This window comes from Cladophialophora immunda, assembly GCF_000835495.1.
Source record: "Cladophialophora immunda strain CBS 83496 unplaced genomic scaffold supercont1.1, whole genome shotgun sequence".
In the NCBI taxonomy this organism is placed as follows: Eukaryota; Fungi; Ascomycota; class Eurotiomycetes; order Chaetothyriales; family Herpotrichiellaceae; genus Cladophialophora; species Cladophialophora immunda.
In genome coordinates, this window is record NW_015622541.1 from 3,464,732 (window position 1) to 3,483,454 (window position 18,723).

General features: G+C 55.0%; 8 protein-coding genes across 10 annotated transcripts; 4 read left to right on the top strand and 4 right to left on the bottom strand.

Moving 5' to 3' along the window:
- Positions 1-245: 245 nt before the first annotated feature.
- On the top strand, positions 246-3,130 carry PV07_00996. 2 transcript variants are annotated; one of them, XM_016387492.1, is made up of 5 exons: positions 246-374; positions 434-883; positions 932-1,245; positions 1,326-1,764; positions 1,826-3,130. In XM_016387492.1, the coding sequence occupies exons 2-5, from the start codon at positions 512-514 to the stop codon at positions 2,624-2,626; spliced, it is 1,926 nt and encodes a 641-aa protein (XP_016254420.1). In that variant the 5' UTR covers positions 246-374; positions 434-511; the 3' UTR covers positions 2,627-3,130. The 2 variants fall into 2 exon arrangements, with proteins under 2 accessions (XP_016254420.1, XP_016254419.1); XM_016387491.1 differs by having other exon boundaries at positions 246-883.
- PV07_00997 (chlorophyll synthesis pathway protein BchC) lies at positions 3,037-5,432 on the bottom strand. Its single transcript, XM_016387493.1, has 3 exons — positions 4,093-5,432; positions 3,946-3,998; positions 3,037-3,725 (listed from the first exon to the last, which is right to left on the bottom strand). The coding sequence occupies exons 1-3, from the start codon at positions 4,986-4,988 to the stop codon at positions 3,592-3,594; spliced, it is 1,083 nt and encodes a 360-aa protein (XP_016254421.1). The 5' UTR covers positions 4,989-5,432; the 3' UTR covers positions 3,037-3,591.
- Positions 5,425-9,991, bottom strand: PV07_00998 (uncharacterized protein). The gene has a single exon (XM_016387494.1). The coding sequence runs from the start codon at positions 9,191-9,193 to the stop codon at positions 7,313-7,315; it is 1,881 nt and encodes a 626-aa protein (XP_016254422.1). The 5' UTR covers positions 9,194-9,991; the 3' UTR covers positions 5,425-7,312.
- PV07_00999 (uncharacterized protein) lies at positions 5,809-7,363 on the top strand. Its single transcript, XM_016387495.1, has one exon. It carries the CDS (start codon positions 5,874-5,876, stop codon positions 7,182-7,184), a length of 1,311 nt encoding a protein of 436 aa, XP_016254423.1. The 5' UTR covers positions 5,809-5,873; the 3' UTR covers positions 7,185-7,363.
- A 216-nt stretch (positions 9,992-10,207) lies between the features above and the next one.
- Positions 10,208-11,480, bottom strand: PV07_01000 (uncharacterized protein). The gene has a single exon (XM_016387496.1). It carries the CDS (start codon positions 11,231-11,233, stop codon positions 10,463-10,465), a length of 771 nt encoding a protein of 256 aa, XP_016254424.1. The 5' UTR covers positions 11,234-11,480; the 3' UTR covers positions 10,208-10,462.
- Positions 11,481-11,744: 264 nt separating this feature from the next.
- PV07_01001 (uncharacterized protein) lies at positions 11,745-13,984 on the bottom strand. Its single transcript, XM_016387497.1, has 3 exons — positions 13,621-13,984; positions 13,443-13,573; positions 11,745-13,394 (listed from the first exon to the last, which is right to left on the bottom strand). Exons 1-3 carry the CDS (start codon positions 13,627-13,629, stop codon positions 12,077-12,079), a joined length of 1,458 nt encoding a protein of 485 aa, XP_016254425.1. The 5' UTR covers positions 13,630-13,984; the 3' UTR covers positions 11,745-12,076.
- A 498-nt stretch (positions 13,985-14,482) lies between these two features.
- On the top strand, positions 14,483-16,152 carry PV07_01002. Of its 2 annotated transcripts, none has more exons than XM_016387499.1 (2): positions 14,483-14,726; positions 14,779-16,152. In XM_016387499.1, the coding sequence occupies exon 2, from the start codon at positions 15,128-15,130 to the stop codon at positions 16,118-16,120; it is 993 nt and encodes a 330-aa protein (XP_016254427.1). In that variant the 5' UTR covers positions 14,483-14,726; positions 14,779-15,127; the 3' UTR covers positions 16,121-16,152. The 2 variants fall into 2 exon arrangements, with proteins under 2 accessions (XP_016254427.1, XP_016254426.1); XM_016387498.1 differs by having other exon boundaries at positions 14,793-16,152.
- A 143-nt stretch (positions 16,153-16,295) lies between these two features.
- On the top strand, positions 16,296-18,616 carry PV07_01003 (uncharacterized protein). The gene has a single exon (XM_016387500.1). It carries the CDS (start codon positions 16,370-16,372, stop codon positions 18,347-18,349), a length of 1,980 nt encoding a protein of 659 aa, XP_016254428.1. The 5' UTR covers positions 16,296-16,369; the 3' UTR covers positions 18,350-18,616.
- The last annotated feature ends 107 nt before the right edge of the window (positions 18,617-18,723 follow it).

The following is an 18,723-nucleotide window of genomic DNA, read 5'->3' on the forward strand; positions in this document are numbered from 1 at the left end:
TTCCCTCGTCCCTCCCAATTCTCTGGCTGCGGCTGAGTCTCGTTGGCTCACGATCGCTGCGCCATCTAACCTTGCCAGCTCTAGCCGCAGCCCTACGGCTTAGAGGCTTATTGGAGTCCGGTGGTAGGCGTGTCAGCTCGCGTAATGCCTCCAGATGAGGAACAGCGCAGCCATGGCACCGACGGTGGCTCCGGCGATCATGCTCGTCTCAACCCAAACACCCCGATTCAAACACATTCCGGACTGGGAAGTGGGCAGGTCCGCTTTGAGGCGTCTGGTGGTGAATGAGGCAGACGGGGAGACGAGCAGATGAGGCCGGCGATGTCTTGGGCCTCCCTCGTGCCGTGCGCGCGACGGTACGACAATGACAATCCGTGAATATCACTCTCACCCCGATGTCATATGTCATTGCCAATTCACTGATCCTGTGCAGAATCCCCGGGATGCTACCTTTGTCTATAAACACACTCGCCGGCAGTGCAGGTACCTCCACCATGACTTCTTGGTGCTTATGCTGCAGCGACAATTATGGTTTGCTGCCATTATCACCGCGGAGGATCAAAGACCACAACGACACAAACATCTTATATGCCAGGCAGACTCGTGCACCATGTCCGCCACAAGCAGCTCTCCCAAGCCTACTTCCCACAACACCTCGCAACCAGACCCAAAAGATACTCCCTCTCTCACCGATACCACGCAGTCCGACATGTTCAAACAGGAGCGGAGCGGTGCCGACGCTGAACAGAATGCCGCGCTCATCAAGGAGGCTCCTCATCCCAAATGGAGGCCATCGACAACAGAAACCCTGGTCATGGTGACCTTGGCCATCATCTCGCTGATGGTCAGCCTCGACGCCACTGTCATTGTCACCGCCTTGTCGGTCTGTACCTCTTAGCCCTCACCACTATCCTTCTAACCTCTGGCATAGACAATCGTCCAGTCCCTCAACGCGACATCCACTCAAGGCTTTTGGATAGGCACTTCCTACCTTCTGGTCGTCGCGGTGACCATGCCATTCACCGCCTCCATCAGTGACATTGTTGGACGTCCACAGACCCTCTTCACAGTCTTGTTGAGTTTCACTGTTGGAACCATTCTTTGTGCCACCGCCCACAGCATCGGCATCATGCTCGTTGGCCGTTGCCTGCAGGGCGTCGGTGGCGGTGGCGTCATTATTCTTTCCCTCGTCATCTTTTCCGACATTGTCCCTTTGCGGTTCAGACCGCAATACGTTGGCGTTCTGTAAGTTCCCTGCAAACCGTTTTCTCAACGAAGATCCTCTGGCCTTGACCTCGTTTACTGACGTCAATTCAACCCTCTAGTCAAGGAGCATGGGCCTTGGGAAGTGTCATCGGGCCTATCATCGGCGGCGCCTTTGCCAGCCCGACTCGCTGGCGCTGGGTGTTCTATCTGATGTTGCCCTTTTGCGGCGTGGGGTTGATCTTTGTGCCGCTCTTCGTGCGGCTCAGGCGCCCCGAGGCCACCCTGAAGGAGATGCTGGGCCGCGTCGATTGGATTGGTGGGGTCCTCTTCATCTCCTCCGCGACCAGCTTCCTCATCGCCATCTCTTGGGGCGGCACGACGTATGCCTGGAATCACTGGAGAACCCTTGTGCCGTTGTTGGTCGGCCTGGCGGGCCTGGTGGCCACCATGATATGGGAACGATTCGGCGCCAAAGAGACGGCGTTCTTGAGACACTCGCTATTCCACGTGTGGTCGGCTCATGCGATCTACTTTGGCGCGTTCGCCCAAGGCCTCATTGTAAGTTTCATCACTCTCCCTCCAAACTACCACCTGCTGACAACCTTTCCTCGTCGTGTAGCTTTATGCACAACTCTACTACATTCCCTTCTTCTTCGAGTCCGCCAAGCTGTACTCTCCCATCCGCACCGGCGTCTCGCTGCTTCCCGTGCTGCTGACGCTGGTGCCGGCCTCGGTCATCGTCGGCGCGGCCATCACGCGCACCGCCAAGTTCCGGTGGGCGATCACCACGGGCTGGGTGCTGGCGACGCTGGGCACGGGGCTGAGCATCTCGTGGGACCGGGGCACCAGCACGGCCGTGTGGGCGGTGGAGATGATCGTGCTGGGGTTCGGGCACGGGCTGAACCTCAACGCCCTCAACACGGCGTCCCAGGCGGCGTGCAAGCCCGGCGACGAGGGCCGCGCGGTGGGCATGTACGCCTTCCTGCGCAGCTTCGGGATGGCCATCGGCGTCGGCGTCGGCGGCTCCGTGTTCCAGAACGTCATGAAGTCCAAGCTCGCCGCCCTGGGCCTGCCGACCGACATCGCCCTGCGCGCCGAGGCGTACCTGGAGGTGCTCAAGCAGATGCCCGCCGACTCGCCGCAGCGCGCGGCCGCGGTCGACGCCTACGTCGCGGGATTCCACGGCGTCTTCGGCTTCTTGACGGGTCTCGCTGGCTTGGCCCTCCTCGTCGGCCTCTTCGTCAAGCACTTTGAGATCAACAAGGAGCTCATCACCGAGCACAAGCTGGTGGACGAGTCGCGCCTCAGCTGGCGCCGCGCGAGCCAGGGCACGGGCACCCGCTCGGGCCTGTCGACCGCGGACCACTCGCGCATGCCCAGCCCTGAGCGCGGCCAGGAGGTTGTCGCAGAGCAGGTCTAGACACGCTTGTCAAGACACGCTTGCCACTCGCTGCGTGCATTCATCCAGCCAGCCATCCATCGACCCATGCATCCAGTCATCTCCACGCCCTCTTACTCCCAGATTTCGGAAATCCGAGCTTCCAACACCGAAAAGGCTGATGAACGACCCTTTCTATCTCTGCCGTGTACCAACAGCAGCCATACTTCCATGTACTATTACTATCACTATGATTACCACCACCACTATTATTATTATTACTATTACGGCTCCACGACCCTAGAAAAGCGAGCACCACGGCCTTTGGATACCAGGCAGGCCAAGAGGAAAAATGCACGGCGGCGGCCACAGAACCCGCGCGAGATGGGAAAGATGTCAGGGGTAATGATCAATGACAATGCGATAATGACGATGAGGACGAGGATGGAAAGGGGAATGGCAATGATACCGGATTCGAGACTTGGATAGACAAAGATAGACGGATGAACACAAGGCAAAAAATGGACATATTTATCACAAGAAAGCAAAAAAGGGGGGCTTTTGTTCTTTGTCCCACTCGTCGCTCCTCTCCATCTCTCCATCCTGACATTCTCGCGGCGTGCCATTGACATCCATCCTCGTCTTCGTCTGGCTCGGTTGGTTGGTTGGTTCGAAGCCGACACGCGAGAAGAAACGTAACGTAACGGAGCCGACAACTCACTCATCCCTCCCCTCCCTCCACGCAGTTTGAGCGTTCTGGAATCTCAGCAAAGCCCGCCTGTCCTCCTCATGCTGGGCCTTTTGCTGCTTCGAGTTCGAGTTCAGGATTGCGCTCCTCGGATGACAAGGCCCGGTCCAGCAAGCTGCGTCGTCACAATGTATCCCCTCTCCGTAGTCCTTGTCTTCTTCTTCCGCATCTTCCACATCTTCTCCCTTTTTTGACGCCCGCGATGTGATCCACGACACCCGTAGCCAGCAACGAGCAGCCCCACCACTGCTGGGATCCCTTAGATGCCCGCCCCCACATCCACCAGGATCTTGACGTGGTTCTCCTTGTCCTCGATCAGGGTCTTGAAGCCTTCCTCGGCGACCTGGTCCAGCTTGATCTTCTTGGTGATCATCCCGGCGGGTTTCATGGCGCCTGTGTGGGAGGGTCAGCCTAAGAGTCACACTTCACTTCACGAAGAAGAGGTCAAAGGGCTCGTGAAAAGGGAGCCCAAAAAAAAAGAGACTGTCTCGCGGAGTGTGTTCAGAAGGATGGTGCATTTCGCCTAAGGGACTGGGGAATGGTGGACAATGCTGGCGGAAGGTTTTTTTTTTGACTGCGCAAGGGTAGGTTTGAAGACGGGTACGAAACTCACCGGTCGAGATGGCGTTGATGACGGCTTCAAAGTCGCCTAGCGAGTAGGTCGCTCTGCGGGCACGGTCAGTCAGGGGATCTCGTCTCCGAGACGGCGGGCTTGAGAGGAGCAGTCTGCCAGATAGGGGAGAGACGGATCTGAACTTACACTCCCATGTACCCCCTCTCCCGAAATACAATGTCATTCATCTGCAGCGTCGCCCGCTTCTCCCACACGGCGATATTGACCAACGTCCCTCGCGCCTTGATCGCCTTGAACGCAGTGTCCACCGCGACCTGCACGCCGGCGGCATCGAACCCGACGTCCGCGCCCTCGCCGTTGGTCAATTTCTCCACCTCGGCCACGACGTCGGCCTTGACCGGGTCAATCACATGGTGCGCACCGAACTGCGTGGCGAATTCTCTCCGCCGGCCGCTGACCTCGCTCACGATGATGTTTTTGCACCCCTTGCCGACCAGGGCCTGCACGACCGCGAGGCCGATGGGGCCGCCGCCCAGCACGAGGACCGAGTCGCCTTCCTTGTACGGGGAGATGTCGACCGCGTGCCACCCCACCGCCAGGGGCTCGATCAACGCGCCCACCTCCAAGGGGATGTTGTCCGGCAACGGCTTCACGCAGCTCTCCGGCACGACCATGTGCTCGCACAGGCCGCCACCCCATCCGCTCAGGCCGACGAAGCCGTTCTTGTCGCAGCAGTTCACCAGGCCGCGTTTGCACGCCCGACAGCTGCCGTCGTAGATGGTGGGCTGCACGCAGACGCGGTCGCCGGGCTTGACGTTCGTGACGCCCTCGCCCACCTCCTCCACCACGCCGCTGAACTCGTGGCCTAGCGTCAGAGGCAGGGTCTCGCCCGTGATGGGGTGCGGGTGGCCTTCTGTCGGGATCAGGTTCGCGCCGCCGAGATACTCGTGCAGATCTGAGCCGCAGATGCCGCAGAACTTGGGCGCGATCTTGACCTGCCCGGGCTTGACGGAGGGGACGGGGATCTGGTCGAGGCGGATGTCGCGTTGGCCGTAGAACCGGACTGCATTCATTTGCGACATGGTGGCAGGTCTGGGAAAGAAAAAGGAAGCCTGATGATTGGCGTCTCTGCGTTTGAGTGAGAAAGAGGTCAAGGAATGGTGAGATTGGCTCTAATATAGGAGAGGGGAAGGGAGAAGGGAGCGCAACACAAGAGCCACCAGAGCAGCTCTCCAACAATCGTCATGCCATTCATTCCAAGCGGCAACTCCGCTCTGCTTTCGACCGAAGACGATCCACCATGGAAGTCTTCAATCGCATGTGGCATCCCGCGACGGTGGCAGCGAAGAGTCGCACATTGCCAGCCATCATCTGCCCCCGCTCAGTGCCCGCTTGCGTGAGACCACAATGCATTCATCTCATTTGTCTCTGGAGGCACTCGTCCCCCTGTTGTGCTCCCCACTGTCCATCTCTTTTGCCTCCATGGGTTCCTCCTTTAGGAAATCCCGAAATGAGGGGCAAAAGATGGAGGTGTTCGAGCAGGAGTTCGGGATCGTCGAGTCTGGGGAAAGCTACAACTCTCAGGGCGGCTCGCAAGGGCAGGTTGACCGAGGAGGACGTGATGTCAATGTCGTATTCGCGTTGCAAGTGGCGGACCTGTCCTCTGGTTCGTCAAATCGACAAGGGTATAAGTGTTTGCTAGCAGGATTGGAGGACTGGCAAAATGGCGTAGGGATTGCAAGAAGTCCAGGTCCTTGATTGGCTGTGTGCAAAGCAATCCCTGTGTCTATCCCAGGAATCTGTCTGCCTGAGCCTAGTCCCAATCCTGAAGACAGCTGTTGTCCTGGGGTATTGCAGATATATTATATAAGGATCAAGGCATTAACTGACGCGCAAGGAACAAAGCACGCTCGAGGTTGTGCACACAGCGTGAGAAACAGTAGCAGTAAGCATCTCCTCATTCTTGTATGTCCCCTGTGGACAATGACACAATGTCTCCATCATCCCCGGAACTGTTGTCGAATTTCCTCGCCGGCAAAACCATTCTCGTGTCTGGTGGTGGCATCGCTGGACTGACATTCGCCGTTGCGATCGCCCAATTGTTTTCAGAAGAATCTTCGGTGGCGGCGAGGCCTCAAGTCATCATATACGAGCGGGATAGCTATGAGGACCGCATCGGACGTGAAGGGTATACTCTATCCCTGAGAACAGACAACGATCCCGGCGCCGTTCAGGTCTTGGATCTCCTAGGGCTGTACGAGCTTGTCAGGAGCGTCAGTGTCAACTCTGGAGGACTTCCAGAAGAGAGAGGCTCTTTCAACCTCTGGGATCCTCAGTTTCGTCCCTTCTTGCGCTTCGCGGCACACCCAGTCGGACCCAAAAAGCTGCTCGGCATGAGAATCCGCCGCAATGCCCTGCAGAAGGTTCTCGCCGAGGCCGCTGTGGCATCGAAAGCTCAAATCCACTGGGAAACGGCTGTAATAGGAGCAGAGCCAATCGAGGACGGCAAAGTGCGAGTTACCCTCAGCACCGGCGCAACGGCGGTGGGTGACATTCTCCTAGCTGCCGATGGATCCCGAAGCAAGTTGCGCTCGCTGTTGAGGCCAGACCACGGCCTCAATTATGCTGGCGTGTATCTCTGGTCAGGCATCGCCAAGTTTGCGAGACACGACGACATTCCCAAGCCCCTGGATCGTGACTGGGGTGGTGTGCTGGGTGGAAACGGAGTCGGGCTTTTTGTCTCTCCTGTGGACGACAAATCCGCGCTTTGGGCCATGAGTCGTCCCAGTCCCGTTATGAAGGAGGCATTACGATACCCTGTTCCTCAAAAGCGCCTCGACGAGTTGTTGGAAGAATCAATAAAAGTGGCGGCAAACTTTGCTCCTCTGGTGAAGAATCTGGTCTCCGCGACGGATCCAACCACGATCATGCAGTTCAATGCAATGGATCGGCCCCCTTTCCCACATCAGTCACTGGAGCACGGCCCCATAATATGGATCGGAGATGCAAACCATGCAGTTAGCCCCTTCGCAGGCAACGGTGCCAACATGGCAATAATGGATGCCTGGGATCTTGCTAATGCATTCAAGAAAGCTTCAACCGTTGACGAAGCCATCACGGTGTATGACAAGGTGGCCATTCCTCGAGCCAGCAGGGTTCTGAAGTCGTCACATTGGGCGATTGACGCTTTGCATGCCACAGGAATTAAATTGCTCCTTTACAAGGTGGTTCTTCGTGTGTTAGGATTCCTGACCGGGATCGCCCGAAGTCGTGATTGACGACTTCCAGGGGTTGGATCTTTCTGGACACGCCTCTCGGTGAATTGCAGCAGACGGTTGGCAATGAGATTCAGAGAGGCGCTTTTCTCTTCTCAATGTGATTAGGCAAAGGGCTGAAACAGACGTGGTCAAGCTGTAGCATTATGCGTCAAAGGTGACCTTGGAATCCACACTCCGCCATTTCCAATCAATTTGTCCTTCATGGTCGCTCCCTCTGTCCGCACTCCCAGACGATGGACAGGGACTCTGTCAATCTGTTTCTGTGTGCTCTGCCTGAAATCAACATATCGCTCAGTCAAAGATCGGTTGGACGAAGCCGACTTGACGTGCTCTAATGTGGCGTCTGCTGCCCAGGCGGGTCGAGCCAAACTTGCGTTCGTAACGGCGACATCTTTGTAGAAGTCAAACAGTTGTGCTTCGACATCCGGCTCTTGGTTCGGTTCGAGCTCTAGAGCTCGCAAATAACCCATCATCAGCACAGACACTTTGGCGTCGATGAAATCGACTGACTGGAAATCATGGATCAGGTACACTCGGGCAGTGTTCTTTTCCACCACAGTTCTCCTTCCATATGGGTCCGGCGAAATGAAGATAATTGCCTGATGCCATTCATCCGAGATGTTTTTCTCTGCAGCGAGCTTGCTGGGCAGGTTCACCGCAGCCCACCCGAAGAATACCCCTTTGTACCGCAAAAGAATGTCTGCAGGAATGCCCGTCAGGTTGGCCGTCGGCATGTTCAATGCTGCTCTACTTCTGCCAGTGCCGGCGACCACCTTTCCATGAAACCGAACGGGAAATGGCGGCACTGGGCCGGACGGTGGCCCGATGACATCTGGACGAGCCAAGGCATCGTAGCCATCCAGGTCGGTTCGAGTGTAAGACTCATCTCGGGCAGTGTCATACTGCTCATTCATATTGTCAAAGCGATCCTGAATCCCACTCTCGTCATAAGCGGTAGTAACAGCCTGCTGAGCTAACGCACTTGGTTGATAAACCGAAGTCAGCTGATTCGTGACCGTCTGCCTTGCAGTGTCGACATAAGGGCCAGCAGTGGCCGTGACGAATTGTCTTCCGACAACTGCCGCTAGCTTGATGCCCGCCTCGAGTGGCATGGTCTTGAGAGACGAGCCTCTGATGACACTAGAGTCTGTTGACGAGGACGCTAGTCGGAACACTGGGCTACCGCAAAGCGTCTTTTTTCCGTCGGCAGAGCAGAGAACCACCCTCAGATAGCCATCGTCGGCATCGCAAGGAATGCGGAGGATGTCGGTTTCCCGTGGCCGATGAGCGCGAAGTTCTTTCGGAGCTTTCTTCAAAAACTTCTTGATGTCTCTCTGCCAAGCGCGTTCGTCGGTGGAGTTGACTTGCTCCGGCGTGGCCCTTGTGGATGGGGTCACATCAATCCAGGTACTCCTGGCTCCCAGTAACCCCCCGATCTTCAAACCGGTCTTGCCGGAGAAGCCTCTTCGCTGTAGCCACAAAGTCCGATCGGGAGGTAGCTCTCGGTCGGAGAAGACGGTGATGGCTAGATTTGTCGACGAACCGCTGTAGTAGACTACGCCAAACGAATGCCGCAGGATCGTGTAGTGCTTGGTGGACTCGTAGGGATGGCTGATCAACCCCCCTGCAAAGTGTCGGACATCCTGCAAAGCTGATACGAATTTCGACTGAGATGGGGAGTTCGTGGCTGGCGGGGAAAGAGGTGTGAGGGGGGTTGTGGGAGTAGATGTTGAACCTTGGCTTTGAAAGCTGAATTCGGTCGAAAGACTGGTAGGCGACTGAACAATGCCAGGAGAAGGATGGAGCGGGAGAGGATGAGGCGACTGGATCCCGGGAGGGGACTCGAGGGTCATTGCCTGGAGGATGGCAGTCTGCTCCTCCAGGCTCAGATCCTCGCCTCTGTGAGCGCCTGTGAAATGGCCGAGGTCATCCGTCTGGACTCCTCGAAGCGGAGGCCTATTGCTGCTCTCTGCCCCCGTCTCCCCAGGACGATGCTTTGTCAATGGCATATTGGAACTTCATCAAAACACATAGAAATCGGACAGCTTCACCCACATGGCATAGCGCCCGGTGGGGAACGGCTAATTTGCGCCCATCTTGGATAGACAGCGCTGCTCAAAAGGGATATGGCCTTTGCAACAGACCAAGGACAGATGTGCATGAAGAAATTTGGACGAAATCAGGATTGGCGTCAGGATATATTTCGGATGCTATCACGTGTTCCGCGCATTCCGTGCAGGGGTCGAGCATTCGTTCTCCGGATTCGCTTCTCTTCCGCCTTCACGATATCAAACTCGAAGCACCCAGAGTACTGAGGCCAGGCTGGGCTGCTACTTGTAAAGGTCAAGGACTCGCAGCCTTGGTATCCGGATCCCTTATAAGTTGTCCGACCTTCAAGGGACCATAGGAAAGGCAAAGTGCTTGCCCAGTTCTTGAGTACTTGGTTTCTTCGACAATCTCTTCCGGTCTATGGCCCGAGGTTGAATGTATTCCAGATTCTCTCGACCTATCGAAATTCTAGAATCCTCATCGAGGGACAGGTTGAGCTAAACAGTCTCTCAACTCCTGCTGCTGTTGTGTTCATCTCTCGTATTCGTCCATCTTGATCCGCAGCCTGGGCTCTCGCCCCTGAGTCTTATCGAGACCGAGTTGTACCTGTGAGACGGACAGCGGAGGGTGGGAGGAGAGGCGAGGACCGGTGCGCGCTGACGCGAGATCTGTCGAACGTATGAGGGAACTCTCTGCTGTACGAGGACTCGCAAGACTCAGTGGCATGGAGGTGTGGCGCAGGCGATGGTACGCCTGGTCCCTGGATCTTGGTGTCTCCACATCGAAAACCCCAATGGAACTGGCGGGGCGACAAGGAAATTTGTTGACTGGCCCCTTGCATGACGTATCACGGTGTCACCGAACTGGATAAGTGTGATGCAAACTACCCAGAGGTTGACTACGAGTGCACATGTCTGCTTGTCGGGAAGAGGGAAATTTCTCATGCGAGTGCAAGATGAGCAAAACAAGGTAGACGGCTTGAATAAGAGAATCTCCCGCGAGTATGATTATTACCTAGCTTGTAAGCTATGAAGTACAGACGATTCTATCATGATATCGTTGTGATTCCCCGAACCTCTCTCACTCCTTCAAAATCGTGGCCAGTGCTGTTGATACAGATTGGTATAGATGCCGTGACCATCTAATCTATCCTCCACTAATTGGCTCTTGGGTGGTTGTCATGAGATCAGTGGCATAAGGGAGGGTATGCTTCGCTCAGTTCACACTGACTAGTAGTTGGTCGCGGGAGCCGAGTAGCCCTGCATACCGTATCCTGGCTGACCATACTTCGGCTCAGAGGTAACAGGAACATGGCCACCTTGCATCGTCGATCCGGTCATACCAGTCTCGTGGCTGGGGCGGTAAGCTCCTGTGGGCGTGGTCCCTGTCGCCATCTCCGCGTCGCGGGTAGTCCCATTTGCACGGTTGCGCTTCCAGAATGGTCGACGGCCGAAGCCCTTGGTGTAGTTGTTTGCGGGGCTAGGTCCATAGCGCTTCTCTTTCTTGTGGTGACGGGCCAACATCATTTGCATGCCCGCAGTGATCAAGAAAAGGAAGATGTTCAAGACGGCCATGGCGAAGCAAGCGGTGTTCAGACTGCAGACGTAGCCCCAATCACCGGCACCGGGTGCGGCCTCGCTGGAAAGGCCGACACCCAAAGGAGTATTGACGAAGCCCTTGCATGAGTTGGCGCCGTGGCGTGTGTAGTAGGCGATGGCGGCAAAGCAGCCCACAAAGCAGATGTCGAGGATGACAGCAAGCAGGGCGAAGAAAGAGATGCCTCCCAGGCAGAGGGTAAAGAGGACGCCGAATATGGTGTACAGGACTGCTGCGCCAGACATGCCTTCAACGGCTTTCTCCCATCTTGGAATGAAGATGTTCTTGTCGGCCATTACGGCCAGGAAGTAGCTGTAGATACCGAGGATGATGGCCGAGGATGCAAACTCGAGGAGGCGCAGGCCTGTTTGGCCGAAACGAAGGAGGGCGCCGCCGAGAGCCATGGTGTTTGGGCGTCGATCGAGGGTTGAGTATCAAACGGAGGGCTTGTCGCGTGCGCTGGAGGATGATATGTGGAAGACGGAGAATACGAAAGAGAGTTGGGGGCTATCAGGGCCTCTTGTAGTTTCACGCAAGGGGTCAAAGGGTCTTGGGAGCATCCTGGTCTGTGATCGTCGTGAGCAACAAAACATGGGCAGAGAAAGTTGGCGGGTGACGTGGTGGCGTCGATCATCAGCTGGCACTGGCATCACCTTCAGGTGCTTTTCTTTCTTCCAGACGCAGAGCAGGGAACAGTGGCGCTCGCAGCGGGGATCTGGTTGGCTGCAGACTCTGCTGCGCCACAGGAATGACCGAACAGCAGGTCCACCGCATTCTTGGCGCTCCCACCGCGAATCATTTTCCCGCGACGCCATTGGTCCGATCACCACCACCTCAATTTTCGATTGCTGGATTCAAGGATTTTCACCCGACCAACAGTCCCAAAGGAGAAATGTGTGCGCCACAACACACGAGGCGTGAGGCTTGACGAGAAAACTCCCCTTCCGTCAATGCCCGCCACCTGGGATGCGTGCCACATTGGCCCAACCCCCTGCGAAACACCTCGATTTCAATGGAAAAGCGCTGGATTGGAACAAAAAGGTTCTTCTGGATTCATCTAATCATCATTATTAGCACGTCTTATGGTCTTTTAGACTTCGGCCTGCAAAGTCAATGGCAAATATGTCCATGAAGAGAACGTGAACTATGCCTTCGGTTCCTTTTGCAGATGCAGTGGATGAAGCCTGGATTCGAAACACAATCGACGTATGATACGCATTCCATCCCCTGTCCCATTCACTCTTCAATCACAATTGCATCACTAGTCCAGCAGTCAAGGCGCCCAGGATAAGAGATCCGAATCTCATATCGTTCACCTTTGCGGCTGCATTGGTGTTTGTGGGCTGGCTACCGGCCGTGGTGGCACTGGGCGACGAAGATGGAGTGCTGTTGGGTGTGCTTCCGCTGGTGTTGTTGCCTGGCAAGTTGCTCTCATCATTGGGCAGAATGGTAAGTTGGAGCCCGGTGATTTCTTGGCCATCGACGTCGTACACGGTTTGTGAAGGCTTGGTGTTCGTGACTGATGAGGTGCCTGTCGGGAACTTGCCAGAGACGCCATTCTGAATCAACGTGTCGACGCCGTCTGGGCGAGTGGGCAGGTCGAAGCTGGTGCTAAAGTTGGATCCAGCCAGCAAATCAGCGGCACACACTGGAGGCGTGAGCGACGTTGCCGTGGCATTGGCTCTCTCGAGCGCGTTGACATCCAGCGAATCGTACTGCTGTCGAAGATTGTCGTAGTCGGGTAGAATGGACACGGTTCCGTTGTCATTGAGATTCACCAAGCCATAGTTGTTGGGTTCCTCGCTGTACTCGTAGATGAGACCGCCAGAAAAGACGGGTGTCATGTTCTCCGAGTAGAGGACGGGGACTTCGGTAAACAGTCGTGGAGTAACCAGGTTGCAGCCGTACTCGGAGAAGAAGACTGGGATTGTGGTATTACCAAAGTCGCCAACCAGGACGTCGTATCCAGAAGACTGGAAAGTGGCATTGCCACACCAGGAGTAAGAGTTGAGGCCGAAGAAATCAATCTTGGAGCTGGTGTCATTGTCCAACCCGCAAGACAAGTAGTTGAATGTGCCCATAAGCAGGGGACGGACATCGGCAGCAGAATAGCCAACAGGGATTGATCTTGGTGCTTGTTTGGAGATGTAATCCTTGAGGTCTCTGGTGACTGCCCGAATGTAGGACGGCACCTCCGGGACCGAGTCCTCATTGATGACCTCGTTTCCACTGAAGAATCCCAAGGTGTTGTTGAAGTGCATGAAGGCTTCCACGACATCAAAAACACGCTCCAGATACGCAGAAGTGTACGATTCCCAGGGTGCGCCGCGGTTGAGAGACTGGTTCGGCAAGGGACTGTTGACGTCAAGGATCATGTAGATACCGGCGGCGTTGAAGATAGAGGCGCAAGCAGAGTGGTCCAAGTCAGGGTCGAGGTTGTAGACGCGGATAGTGTTGACACCCAGGCGTTGCATGAGCACGGCATCTCGGAGGCAGATATCAGCATCGCTCAACGGGTCGAGGCCAGAGCCGGGATTGAAACCCGAAGAACCACCAGGTTGATAGCTGCACAACTTGTCAGTATGTTGTTGACAGAGAGATCCCTTCTCTTACGCAACACCAATGATCTGGAAACGCGTGCCATCAACACTGTTGACGAAATCGGAGCCCTGAACAACGAGCGGCGAGACAGCCAAGGCGTAGGATGCGAAGAGGGCGAAGAGGGCCAAAAAGGCAGTTTTGAGCTGGCGAGAGGTCAGTATTCGTCCACGAGTAGATGGCAACACTTTACCTGAGCCATTGTGACCGGTCAGTTGAGCTTTGGATTATGCAAAAGTGGTCAAGAAGAAAGTGAACGGTAGAACACGATGAACGGAGCGAGGGGACGGCTGGAGATTACTATGCCAGGCGCAGGTGAAGTTTCCGGAATGAAGGACGCCGCTTTGGGGGAAGAAGGCGCGAAGGACGAAGTGAATGCACGCCGTCGATTAAACAACCGCAGGCGCGACTCTCATAGAGAGAAAAACGAAGGTGGTGATGAAGGGACTGATAGAGCAGTTGGAAGGAGACGGGAGGGAGACGACATACTCCATCGAGCTCATGTTCGTTTCTCGACGGACAATCTGCACCCTCTATCAGTGTCTGCATCCGGAGTCCATGCACCTACTCCAGTTTGGGTATGGTATGACAGATTTCGTGGGTATCATTCGCGATATGCGCCTCCACTTCAGGCCTGCTTGCATGCGGCGTCCAGGGACACCACGGCCCACGGCTCTAGCTGCTGCCAATCATTTTCTCCTCTTGAAAGTGGCGGACCTCCCCAGTGCTAACGGGTCTGGAGATTACCCGACGAGCAAGCCGGCGCGGGCGACGTTTGATTGCATTCCTGGGATGGGCTTCACGCCAGGCGGAAACGTGGGATGTGCTGGGAGAGACATGAGACGCAAGCGCACTGTGACGCGCAATCTTGATGATACATCACGAACGGAGCACAACGTCTACAGACAGGATAGATTTGCGGAGAGATGTGGACACGATGAGCAGCAAACAAGTCTTGTGGAACTGAGATCTGGCAAGGGAGGAAGGTCAGCCGATGTCATACTGTGAGTGAGTTCCTGCGGGCGCATGTGGTTTGTGTACAAACAAACAAACTCAGCAGCAAACGATGCCATTCTCTCCCTTCCCTTCTGGATATTTCTAATATGGCTTCCTCACAGAAAGCGACTGTCTCTGGACCGCGCGAGAGGCGAATTGTCTTCTTCCACCCAGATCTGGGGATTGGTGGTGCCGAGAGGCTGATCGTTGATGCCGCAGTCGGTCTACAAGAGCAGGGAAACAAAGTCACGATCTTTACCTCGCACTGCGACCCCAATCATTGTTTTGAAGAGGCGCGAGATGGTCAGTCCCCCGCCCTTCGCTTGCGATCCCGCCGTAGCTAAATCATTGACAGACCGGTGAGTATAGGCACCCTCGATGTCAGAGTCCGCGGAAACACTCTCTTTCCTCCCTCTTTCCTGAACCGCTTCCACATCCTCCTTGCGATCCTGCGTCAAATCCATCTTGTGTTCCAGATCGCACTTTGGACCAATGAATTGAGCACACTGCGACCGGACGTCTTTGTGGTCGACCAGCTCTCGGCCTGCATTCCGTTGCTCAGATGGCTCTACCCCCATCGCCAACGGACCCTGTTCTACTGTCATTTTCCAGATCAACTACTTGCCGATCGCCGAGCCTCTGGCCTGCTTGGACTTGCAAAAACAATCTACAGGTTTCCCTTCGATTGGTTTGAAGGTTGGAGTATGAGTGCGAGTGACAGGATAGTCGTCAACTCCAAGTTCACAAAATCCGTTGCTTCGAGAGTCTGGCCTTCCCTGGCGGAGTCGTTAGGCGTCATATACCCCTGCGTCAATGATGGATCGAAAGAGGCCGAGGCCGATGTAGACGGGACTACACTCTGGGACGGTCAGTTCAAGATTCTCCTCAGCATAAATCGATTTGAGCGAAAAAAAGATATCGGCTTGGCTGTCCGAGCATATCATGAACTGTCTCCTGCGGCCCGTCAAGGTACCCGGCTGATCATAGCGGGGGGCTACGACCAAAGGGTCCATGAGAATGTGGAATATCATAAAGAGCTGGTAGACTTGGCCGAAGGGTTGGGTCTATCTACTGCCACTGCCAAAACAGTACCAACGGCTTTAGGCATTCCGAGCGGCATACAAGTCTTGTTTTTGCTGTCCGTGCCAGGATTCTTCAAAGAGACTCTCTTGAAAAACGCTCGATTGTTACTGTACACTCCTTCGAATGAGCACTTTGGGATTGTGCCGGTAGAAGCCATGCAGCACGGGCTCCCTGTTCTCGCTTCAAACACTGGTGGGCCGTTGGAGACCATCGTCGAGGGCGAGACAGGTTGGTTGCGTGACTCATCCAAGGTGGAAGAATGGACAGCAGTTATCAACCAAGCGCTGCATGAACTTAGTACGAGTGATCTCGAGCGGATGGGTCGGAATGGGCGAGAAAGAGTCCGCGGGCACTTTAGTAGGAGTACAATGGCAGGGAAATTCAACCACGAGATGACCCAGATGCTGAACAGCAAGAGGAGCACCTTTCTGGAGAGGAAAGACATCGTCCTGGCCGTCTGGCTCACGGCAGCGTTTGCAGCAGCATTGCTGGCCACAATCATCAAGGCCAAGTACGGGCGGGGGGATAGTAGGGCCAGTGAATTCGCCCGCGCCAGGAGAATGAACCCCGAAGCAGATCCCCAGCTGAAACTCTTTGATGGCAGAGTACAATAGGTAGATGACGAGTAGACAAAGATGAATTGAACAGTCCTGAAATGCACTTTACGCGAGAACGACGCGCGACGTTTGGATGCCAAGCTTGTTTGGGCTTTTCCTGATCGGGGTTTCCTCAGTCATGACAACACCTGCACCTTGTCTTGAGCTTCGTCGTTGTTAACCACACACAATTGCTGCTGGCAGATGATGCGCTCCCTTGGTGTCAATGCCTTCTTACTCTGTGCTTGACATATTTGGCCTGCAACAATGACTGAGGTGATTGTGCTTCTGTCATCATCACCCCCCAAAAGCCCCCGAGCCACGAGGGCTGCTCCTGTAGCGTTTGGCGCGAAGACATGGCTCGACGACGAGATTGATTTCGAGATCGACAAATTTGATGTGACTGGTTCGATTGATTTCGAGATCGATAGGCCTTATAAGAGACGCCGAAGCCCCGTTGTGGGTTTGCCTTCAAAATCTACACGAGCCAATATTGCCCCCGAACGACGCTCACCGGTGCCCTTTGAGATTCTCTCCAGTGACGGGCTGCAGGAAGAGCCCAGACTCAATGTTGGTGCGCCTGCTTTCTCACGCTCCTCGGAACGGAGGAAGGCCGAATTTTTCGATGAAATTACCTTTTCATCGTCCGCCCCAGAGCCATTGACCACGGAGAAAAGGAAGAATGTGGGCTTGTCCTGGACCTTGCCATCTGACGGGTCAGAAGACCATCTTATCGACGACCCATTGAGTCTCTCGCAGCGAATGAAAATGGGCTACGACCACAGGACGACGAATCTTCTGGCCACCCTCAACCCAGAATCCGCCGAAGAAAAGTGTATTGGATCTAAACCCTCCAAAGCTAAATCAACGCAGAACTTGGCAAGCGTGAGGGTAGCACCTAAAATCTTCGATGACATTGAATTCTCGTCCAGTCCTATGAACGTCAAAAGCACAAAACCTCCCAGATCACCTCAAGCCGAGAAGGCAGGCAGGACCAACGAGAGGGCACCAGAGAAGACCGCCGGGATAGCAGAGCGACAGGCTCTAAAAGAGGCCGAGAAAGAGAAGAAGAAGTTGGAGAGGGAACAGAAGGCGAAGGAGAAGCAGAAGGCGGCGGACCTTGCGGAGGTCAACAAATCACGGACTAACAAGAAAGACGCAACCCCAGAAATGATCTTGGATATGTCGAGCTTTCTCAAGCATACAAGCGTCGGCAATCAAGTCGAAGAGCGTATGAAGAATGTCCAGGTCGACGTAAACTATGTCGACGAGCAGGTCAACTTGGTTGACGACGACGGTGAACAAGTGCAACACGGAAGCATTATCACCTGGCGCCGTAAGGTGAAGTCAACGTACAACGACGAGGACGATCTGTGGGAGCCCACGTCCAGATGTCGTATCGTGAATGAAAACCACGTTTTGATCCATTTACCCGCCGCAGACTTTGTTGCCATTGCGGCCGTGTCGAGGTCAGGATTGGTGTCCAGCGTGGTGCGGGAGGAGCAAGAGCTCAAAGCGAACTTGGACGCACATGTTTCGTCGATCCGCCGGCGTTTTGGCAATTGCGTTCCAATCTATCTTATCGAAGGACTCCGGGGTTGGCTCCGGAAGAGCGAGAATGCGAAGAACCGAGCATACACGGCTGCTGTCCGAGCTCAGATGTTGGAGGCCGATGGTGCAAACTCAGCGAACACCGATCCTCCATCCCAGGCTAGAGGCCGAAAGAGGAAAAAGCCTGCAACCGAGTCACTAGACTTGTCTGGCGTGACGTCTGACATCGTCGACGACCTGCTTCTCCATCTTCAACTGGCTCATCAACCAATACTGATCCATCACACATCGACGCCAGGGGACTCGGTGTCTCAGATATGTGCACTGACGCAGCATCTTTCCACCCGGCCATATCGCTTGGCGCAGCTTGAGTACAACCTCAAATCTGCGTCGTTCTGCATGGACAGTGGGCAAGTCCGGACAGGTGACGACCCCAAAGACACATTTGTCAAAATGCTGCAAGAGGTGCAGAGAGTGACTCCCAGCATGGCCTACGGCATCGTCGAAGAATACAAGAGCATTCGAAAGCTGGTGAAAGGGTTCGATAAGCATGGCAACCTGTTGCTGGAACATGTTCGCAAGACGGTGAACAAAGACGGTGGATGGAGTGACAAGAGATTAGGTCCGCAGATCAGCAAGCGATTGTACAAAGTGTTTATGGGCAGGGACCCTACGTCGACGGATGGGATGTCATGAAATTATTGCCGAAAGCCGTATTTGGGTATAACAGATACGGACGGCAAGACCATTATGGATAGACGCATACTTCAGCATTGGCTATTCATACAAGGGACGAGCGGGAGTGATGAGGAAACAGAAATGCTGGACCGATGAATCAGGCAGAGACAGCCCAAAAATCAAACATCATGCTCAGTCGAGTACGGAATACATACCCTTTGTGCCTCGAACTGCGACTTCCTGCATGATGCCTTTCCTCGTCCGTCGCCGGGTCGAACAATGAAGGCAATACAGAATTACAGCCGTCGAATGCTCGCCACACCGCGTCATCAGGATTGTCTCCTGTTCGATGAGGCTCGGCAGGCCCTTCTTTCCACTCAGATTTATTCCAG

What these genes read in the sequence shown, in the direction of transcription:
- PV07_00996 (XM_016387491.1), top strand. Translation starts at nt 365, where the DNA reads ATGACAATCCGTGAATATCACTCTCACCCCGATGTCATATGTCATTGC. An exon ending in CCGCAATACGTTGGCGTTCT is followed by an intron (nt 1,246 to 1,325) that starts GTAAGTTCCCTG and finishes TCAACCCTCTAG; the next exon opens with TCAAGGAGCATGGGCCTTGG. An exon ending in CGTTCGCCCAAGGCCTCATT is followed by an intron (nt 1,765 to 1,825) that starts GTAAGTTTCATC and finishes CTCGTCGTGTAG; the next exon opens with CTTTATGCACAACTCTACTA.
- PV07_00997 (XM_016387493.1), bottom strand. Translation starts at nt 4,988, where the DNA reads ATGTCGCAAATGAATGCAGTCCGGTTCTACGGCCAACGCGACATCCGC. An exon ending in GAGAGGGGGTACATGGGAGT is followed by an intron (nt 3,999 to 4,092) that starts GTAAGTTCAGAT and finishes CCGTGCCCGCAG; the next exon opens with AGCGACCTACTCGCTAGGCG. An exon ending in CATCAACGCCATCTCGACCG is followed by an intron (nt 3,726 to 3,945) that starts GTGAGTTTCGTA and finishes CCTCCCACACAG; the next exon opens with GCGCCATGAAACCCGCCGGG.
- PV07_00999 (XM_016387495.1), top strand. Translation starts at nt 5,874, where the DNA reads ATGTCCCCTGTGGACAATGACACAATGTCTCCATCATCCCCGGAACTG.
- PV07_00998 (XM_016387494.1), bottom strand. Translation starts at nt 9,193, where the DNA reads ATGCCATTGACAAAGCATCGTCCTGGGGAGACGGGGGCAGAGAGCAGC.
- PV07_01000 (XM_016387496.1), bottom strand. Translation starts at nt 11,233, where the DNA reads ATGGCTCTCGGCGGCGCCCTCCTTCGTTTCGGCCAAACAGGCCTGCGC.
- PV07_01001 (XM_016387497.1), bottom strand. An exon ending in TTCCAGATCATTGGTGTTGC is followed by an intron (nt 13,395 to 13,442) that starts GTAAGAGAAGGG and finishes CAAGTTGTGCAG; the next exon opens with CTATCAACCTGGTGGTTCTT.
- PV07_01002 (XM_016387498.1), top strand. Translation starts at nt 14,531, where the DNA reads ATGGCTTCCTCACAGAAAGCGACTGTCTCTGGACCGCGCGAGAGGCGA. An exon ending in TTTTGAAGAGGCGCGAGATG is followed by an intron (nt 14,727 to 14,792) that starts GTCAGTCCCCCG and finishes CGGTGAGTATAG; the next exon opens with GCACCCTCGATGTCAGAGTC.
- PV07_01003 (XM_016387500.1), top strand. Translation starts at nt 16,370, where the DNA reads ATGACTGAGGTGATTGTGCTTCTGTCATCATCACCCCCCAAAAGCCCC.